General features: G+C 39.7%; 1 protein-coding gene across 2 annotated transcripts; it reads right to left on the reverse strand.

Annotated features, from left to right (window-relative positions):
* Window positions 1-172: 172 nt before the first annotated feature.
* LOC133610853 (uncharacterized) lies at window positions 173-4,862 on the reverse strand. 2 transcript variants are annotated; one of them, XM_061967544.1, is made up of 5 exons: window positions 4,839-4,862; window positions 4,356-4,543; window positions 2,191-2,292; window positions 806-946; window positions 173-720 (listed from the first exon to the last, which is right to left on the reverse strand). In XM_061967544.1, exons 1-5 carry the CDS (start codon window positions 4,852-4,854, stop codon window positions 517-519), a joined length of 651 nt encoding a protein of 216 aa, XP_061823528.1. In that variant the 5' UTR covers window positions 4,855-4,862; the 3' UTR covers window positions 173-516. The 2 variants fall into 2 exon arrangements, with proteins under 2 accessions (XP_061823528.1, XP_061823529.1); XM_061967545.1 differs by lacking the exon at window positions 4,839-4,862 and adding an exon at window positions 4,665-4,787.
* Window positions 4,863-7,999: the final 3,137 nt, after the last annotated feature.

The following is a 7,999-nucleotide window of genomic DNA, read 5'->3' on the forward strand; positions in this document are numbered from 1 at the left end:
ACATGTTAGTGAGGCAAACACATGACTCTGAGGGAGCCTTTGGTCATCCTGGGAGTGACGCATGTACTGTAGTCACTTCCTCTCAGCAGTAGTCGTAAGGCTCATACGTTGGTTTGGTTAGTAATCACGGTTTGACCTGAGCTGGAATGTTTATGAATGATGTTCATTGATAGAAAGGAGAACATTTTTATTGAAGGACAGATCATAAATATTGGCATCCATACAAATATATTCCATCATTTTACTTGACAACTCTATAATGTATAAAAAGAATCCATTTAAAATCAAAGTGTAATACTTAATAAAGTATTAGTATTTTGTTAATATAAATAATAAATACAACTTATTGTTTGAGATAGGCGTGTTGTGGTATGTAGACACAAGGCAGCCAGTCAAATATAAATAAACACCTGAAATAAATATTAAGGACTGATCCAAAAAATAAATATGTAAATAGAAAAATAAATCATTAACAAGTCAATAAATAATTCTACCAAACAAACAAAGCAGGGTTGATTAAAATGTGTCCGATTGCAGATGTGTTTCCTCATTTCCCCGGTCTAGATTCCTGAAGAAGCGGACCATGTCCTGACTCAGAGACTGGAGCTGCACCAGCGTCAGGTGGGCGGCCACCTGAACCTCATATTCCCCAGGGAGGCGTAACTTCACACTGGGTAGTGATGTCTGCATTGCGTGCTCCGTCAGGAGCATTTTAAGCATCTGTAAGGGAAGCATACACAAGCCTATTAAAGAGACGCAACAAGGCAGAGCGGACACAGTACGCTATAGGTGTTGTTTGTTTCACCTTGTTAACTTGTATGGCAAGATCTCGGACGTCATCCATTAGGTTCGTCGCTGTTTGTGTGTTTTCTAGCCGAGGAGAGACGCAGCTCAGCAAGGCTCGATGCAGCTGGAGACCCTCGTGCATGTGCCTCAGGCTGTTCTCCTGCAAGAACGTCAGGTTAGGTTCATTAAGAACAAGGAACCATATTTGGTACAGTACCTCACCAAGGTGAGTACTCCAATGACATTTCTATTACAGTTTAAGGGACAATATTTTATATATATATATATATATATATATATATATATATATATATAAAATGTACTTTAGAGTAGTCCATGTACAGCTTATGTTGTTTTATAAATTAACTAACCAAAGGAGAGTATCAAATATGTCAACATTTTGAAGTTTATCAGGTTATCTGTGAAAGAGTCTAACCAATTGAAAACTCCAAACTTGGAGCAGGCTTCATCAGTCTGAGAGGATGGTGCTGGAGCACATGTTTAAATTCTATAAAAATGTAAACCTTCCCTGTCTGTACATGTACCCATTTTTACAGGATACACATGTTGGATCTAGCAACGTCCTCTCAGACTTGACCTGTCATGTCTAAGTCCGTGAGCATGCACTGATAAGGCCTGAGGGGTAATAAGTCTTCAAAGACCACCTGAACAGTCCGTTTAAGATCGATTCAATGATCTTGATGAATGGAAAATATTCCAAGGCATAACGTTGACGAGGGTGTTTTAGCACATCCAGTTCTATAGCCATGTATGATGATGCCGGAGTGTCTTTACATTCATGCAAGCATTTTATCTCATTTCTCTAGAAACATGCAAGACATGTTTAAGTCAAAGACCATCCCTGGGGGTCGTCTGCTGTCCCGTCTTGGACTCTGTTAACCACAGGTTAGTAGTGTAGTGTTTTAGAGCCCCTAATTTAGTGTAATAGAGGTCCACTGCTTACAGGACTGACGTGCGATCTAGCTTGCACAACATGGAGAACATTTTCTTCCTCAAATAATCAGATCCTACAAACAGCTGGCAGCCCTAGCGATGTGGTGGTATCGCCATAGCCTGGGGCTGCATGAACGCTGCTAGCATTTGGGAGCTGCAGTCCATTGAGGGAAACAAATTGGGGCATCCTCAAGAGTAAGGGCACTTTCTCATATCTACCAGCTCCACCAAGGATGTCATGTTCAAGAGGTTTAAAGCAATGCTAAATAACAATGGTGCTTGCAAACACAATTATGACGTGCAGTTCGACAATACTGACTGCGTACTGTATGCAGTCACTTCCTATAGATAGTACATCTATACTGCTATACGAGCTGGACACTGACTACTCTAAAGTATGTTCAGTTCTGTAGTATTGTCCCCATATAATGAGAAATGTTCCTCACTCACCAGTTTTTCCGACGTGATCCTCAGCACAGGAGTAGCAGGAATGTTGATGCTGGATGCTAATGTGCTGAACTTGGCGTTTTCAGAGGAGTTCAGCTGAAGAGACTGGAAGGTGAGGAAAAATTATTAGAAAAAGGTTACTACATTTTAAATATAATATTTGGCTCCAGCGACCCCAAAAGGGCCAAGCGGTAGAAATGGATGGATGGATGGGTATTATAATTGATTTCTTCATGACTCAATTATAGGCTGATACAAATTAATATAACAGAGTTTTAGGTTAGATTAACCTTTTGATTTTGATTGGGAATAAACTCAGTCAATGTGCTTTTTTATTGAGTACGACTGCAAAATAAGCCACAATGGGGCCAAAGAAAGTTGCAAGTGCCAGCACTTTGACTAAAAAAAGGTGAGAAACACTATTGAATTCAGGAACAAACTAAGTACTAAGTTGGTGTCTTTGTGGCTCTCACCTTTTTTCTCTGCTTTAAGTCTTCAATAAGGTAAAAGTAATTAATTATTCGTCATTCATATGTATGTTGCATTGTTTTCTGCATGTAAAACTAGAATGCTCTACAAAATAAGCTCTGGGTTCATATTTTTGGGTGTTTGGAATAAATTAATGAAATTTACATATGGGAAAAGTTACTTAAGTTTTGTACGATTAGTTTTTTTGTCGGACCTTTTGCAACGGATTGCTGACAAAAATCGAGTTATAACTCCTATTGTCTTTGCCACAGCTTATATTTAAAATATTTTTTCTCGAGCTGCTGCTGTGCTGTACCTCGCACTCGGCTTATATTACAACATGATTTTATACTTGGACACAAGCTGCGTATAAAATAAGCAAATAACTACAGTGGCACCTCAACTTAAAGGTGCCCCAATGTAAGAATGTTTTGAGAGAAGAGCTGCCTTTTCGGCTAATTAAGTTGCAAGCAAAAATTCGAGAGACTGTACAAGAATCCCCACCATTACTGGCTAGCATTAGCTTATAGCTAGAGATGGACGTAACTTTTTTTTCCAAACGTGGGAAGGAAGAAAATGAGTGCACAAGGCAGTGCTGAGAAGAACAAGTGAATGATATTCACTGAATTAAAAAATGAAATCAGCAAAAACATGACAGAGCGTAAAGCAAATTGAGCGTACCCCTGCCAGTCTGCACCTTATTAAAGCACAATGAGTGTCAAGCCAGCCAAGAATGTTAAAATTATATGTAAACGTCGAACATGTATTCATGAAAATATGGAAAAGCTGCTGATGGTGTGTTTGACGGATAATCAGCTGGAAAGCGATACAGTCTATTTTCCAAGGTAAATGTTGTATATTATTAATACATTACTTTGTAAAACTATCCATCCATCCATCCATTTTCTACCGCTTGTCCCTTTCGGGATCGCTGGAGCCTATCTCAGCTGCATTCGGGTGGAAGTCGGGGTACACCCTGGACAAGTCGCCACCTCATCACAGGGCCAACACAGATAGACAGACAACATTCACACTCACATTCACACACTAGGGCCCATTTAGTGTTGCCAATCAACCTATATGCGCATGTTTTTGGGAGGAAGCCGGATCGAGTACCCACGCAGTCACGGGAAGAACATGCAAACTCCACACAGAAATACCCCGAGCCCTGGGATCGAACCCAGGACCTTTGTATTGTGAGGCACATGCACTAACCCCTGTGTCACTGTGCTGCCCACTTTGTAAAACTACTGTAGTTATTTATACTACATTTCATTGTTAAGTTTTTTCATACAATATTCATTATCTAAAAGTTTTTTAAAGGCATTTTACAAGTTAAAACGGTGCTGCCTTTGGGGGTAAGCACCAATTAAATTAATTTCTATTGATTTCAGTCAGAGACGTTGATTTAAGATACGAGTGTTTTAAGTTAAGAGCTCTGTCACAGAACCGATTCCGCTCGTAAATTGAGGTAATACTGCATTTAAAAGCCACATTTATCATTTTAAACAAGTAACAGCAACATGCTTTTATTTTGAAACATTTGTTATCTGTCATTTTTGATGGTGGTAGTTTGCTGGCATCACTTGGATTAATCGATTGCGCTCGATTCTTATTGTTTAGCCCTATTATCCTGTGCTAAACCAATCAGACAATCTTTGAACAACAACAGTATACGTAAAGTAGGAAGAAAAGCTGACCTCGATGTGGATGCAGGACGTGTGCATGTAGGACACGGACAGCAGGATCTTCTCCGTTAAACTGCGGCTCCACCGGACCAAAGCTTGAAACTGCTGCTCGTCAACAAGTGCGCACTTGTCGGCGCACAGCTCCGGTACAGGCACGGCTCCCACAATGCTCGCCATGGAGAGGAAAGAGAAGGCAAAAACTGCGGGAAGATGGGAGAAAACGGGAGGATTAGCGACGGTATGCAGCACAGTGCTGAGCTAATCTCCACTGTGTCTAGACTGGACCTGCCTCCCTCCTCCGGGCAGAAATAGCTACTTAACTTGATCTTACATCACGTGAAGGAGATCGACTATTAAGACTTTGGGGACGTATTGTTAACCAAAAAAAAGGTACAGATATTCTCTTAAATAACGTGCTTCCCTCTTTTGTAAGACTTTTTTTGAGTTGAGAGAGATGAGAGCAGCATATTGCACCAGCATGACGTCACTACTCACCAATCAGGATGCTCATGGCCCCCACTGAATAGGAATGTCTTACAGTATTGACCTCAAGTGCACACTCACCATGATTGATTGAGCACAGCACTCATATATGTTTATGCCCCGTGTAGATATCCTGGGCTTTCCCAATACTTGACTGCTAAAGAGTGTGTCATGACTAGTTCCTTGTAATCGCGCCTCATTTTCAACGAACAAGCCCAATTCTAGAATTGATGAGCGTGCTCAGATTGACATATTTATTAAACAGTGTGGGTAATATTGCGCCATAAAATATACTGTACTCAATTTAACTCTGAGGGGACAAAGGCTGACTTTTTGTCTTTTCAGTATTTTTTTTTTCTGGATTTTGTTACTCCTTTATACATGATACATTGTTAAATTTAAAATGTTAATCTGTAAATCCTTTACAGGTGTATGATACTTTGGAAGTTATTCCACAATACCCTTAAGTCAAACGGGACATTAAAGTCCTTCATTTTTCATGATTTTTTTTTTTTTTTTTTGGCTCAAATCTCTCAATCAACTTCATTCCTAAAGAAAAATACCACTCATTTAATTGTTTTTTTTATTGATGTTGAATGAAACATTTTAATCAGATTAATCACGCTTTTGAATTTGGATTAATCATGATTAATCAAATCAAATCAAATCAAATCAACTTTATTTATAGAGCACATTTTAAATTTACCACAGGGGTAGCCAAAGTGCTGTACAATGAGCAGGTTAAAAGATAAAACGAGTACCAAGCAAACACAACACAACACAAACAGAACACGATAAAAAATAAATAATTAAAATAGAATTAATAAAAACATAAAAACAGGATCACAGCAGGTGTATTATGGGGCGCCATTGCAGGATGGATATCACTCAGTGTTAAAAGCCATGGAATAAAAGTATGTTTTTAAGAGAGATTTAAAAACAGGAAGAGAGGAGGCTTGTCTAACACTCAGGGGTAGGTCGTTCCAGAGCTTGGGAGCAGCAACGGCGAAAGCTCTGTCACCTCTAAGCTTCAGCCTTGTGTCAGGGACCGTCAACAGCAGCTGATCGGCTGATCTTAAGGATCGGGTGGGGCAGTAAGGCTGAAGGAGGTCGGAGAGATAGGTTGGCGCGAGGTTGTTTAGACATTTAAAAACAAATAAAAGGAGTTTAAAATGTATTCAGTAACGCACAGGGAGCCAGTGAAGGGACGCTAAAATAGGGGTGATGTGCTCACGTCTGCGGGTCTGTGTTAGCAGACGAGCAGCAGAGTTCTGCACGAGCTGCAGGCGGGCGAGGGAGGCCTGGCTAATGCCTACATACAAGGCATTACAGTAATCAAGACGAGTCGAGATAAAAGCGTGGATTAATTTCTCAAGATCATGTCTTGATAGAAGCGGTTTCACTTTCGCTATTTGGCGTAATTGATAAAAGCTTTTTTGAACGACGCTGCTGATTTGTTTTTCGAATTTAAAATCTGAGTCAAACTTTACCCCCAGGTTTGTGACAGAGTCGCTGAGATACGGGGTCAGAGTGCCGAGGTCAACGTTGGGGGAGGGAGAGCGACTTGGACCGAACAACATAACTTCTGTTTTATCTTCATTTAGGCTCAGGAAGTTAGCTGAAAGCCAGACTTTGATGTCGTGCAGGCAGTCAATAAGACGTTGAACCGTGTTATTTTGTGCCATGGGAAAATAAATCTGGCAATCATCGCAAAATCACAAGGTTTTACTCGTTTGCTTGATTTTATTTGTACACAAATGTGTTTATTTTATCACACAAAACCATTTTTTAAGTGGTTCACTTGAATGCACTACATTTATTGGCTCAAAACTTGTTTAATCTTGAATCCAGTTTATTTAGAAGTGAAATTCGCAAGCAATCACAGCAATGTCCTCTTTCCGTTAACAATGCACAGTTAATGCAAAACCAACTAGTGCTGTTGGGTATTTGAACATTCATAAGTCTTGAAAATTTGAAATCAAACCAAGTAGGCATTGTGGAGTTACTTACAAAACAATCTTGCAATCCTAATACTTTTCGCCAAATGAGCCTTTTAAAATTTGTGACGTTTTTTCCTGGTCAGGAGATTATCCATATATGTCGTAAATTTACTCAAAGTACTTTGCACGAGTCCGCCAATGCAGTCCAATGATGTAGTCAATAAGCTTTTTCTTTTTTGCTGTCCTCTGTTGTGGGGCAGACTGGCTCGTACATGCACATGCATCCTCCACTGTTGCCATTTCTAATACTAAGTAGTGCATAGTTTGAATTCATATCTGTCAGTAGACTTGATATGGAATTGGTAAAAACCACAACATGGCTGACGGGGAGAAGTCGAAGTGGAAGCACGCAATAAGACCGCCCACAAAAACGACGCATCCTAAAGAGACGGTTAGAAAGCGGCTTGAAGATGGTCTGCAAAACAAAATTTATGCAAAATTGTCACTAAGGAACCACCATTACGTGTTATGTAGACCACAAGGAAGTGTTTTAAATGTAGAAAAAGAATCTTAGTATGACCCTTTTAAGGTAAAGAAGCATGTGCGGTCAAAATTAATTGCATGATTACTCTGTGTATATACTCTACATAATTATTGCCTTATTTTTTTTGTGTTTAATCACATGAGTTGACTTATTTTAAAACTTGCACATTATCTGATCAAAAAACCTTCAAAAGTATCCAAACAGAAAAAAAAAAAAAAAAAAGTTTGGTATTTCAGAATGTCAAATATACATAAACTTAAGAAACATGTTATACCTTTAAATACCTAGGGACTTTTATGTTCTGTTCGGCTTTAAAGATAATTCAAATTAAATATATTGCAGTGGAACGGCCACATTTTGCCTTTAGAATGAATGTGAAGGGAACTGATTTGAACTTTTATGAATTGCACAGACAGCCATGGTGCTTTTGGTGTACACGGTTCGATTCCCAGCCAGGATCCCAACACTCCAGCTATAGGAGATGTCTGGTGTCGGTCCCAAGGCGTAAAAACAAAACCAAATAAAACGTGCGATTAACACGCTGTGGCGACCCCTGATGGGAAAAGCCCAAACAGTACAGACAATTTTAACATCTTAACAAGTGTAACAGTGTGCGTCGGTCGGCCTGCTCAGTCCAACACACGGGGCTCGAACTAGCGACCGCAACTTCCTGCAACGAATGGGAGTTA

The sequence above is a fragment of the Nerophis lumbriciformis genome, linkage group LG11 (assembly GCF_033978685.3).
Source record: "Nerophis lumbriciformis linkage group LG11, RoL_Nlum_v2.1, whole genome shotgun sequence".
NCBI classification, from domain to species: Eukaryota; Metazoa; Chordata; class Actinopteri; order Syngnathiformes; family Syngnathidae; genus Nerophis; species Nerophis lumbriciformis.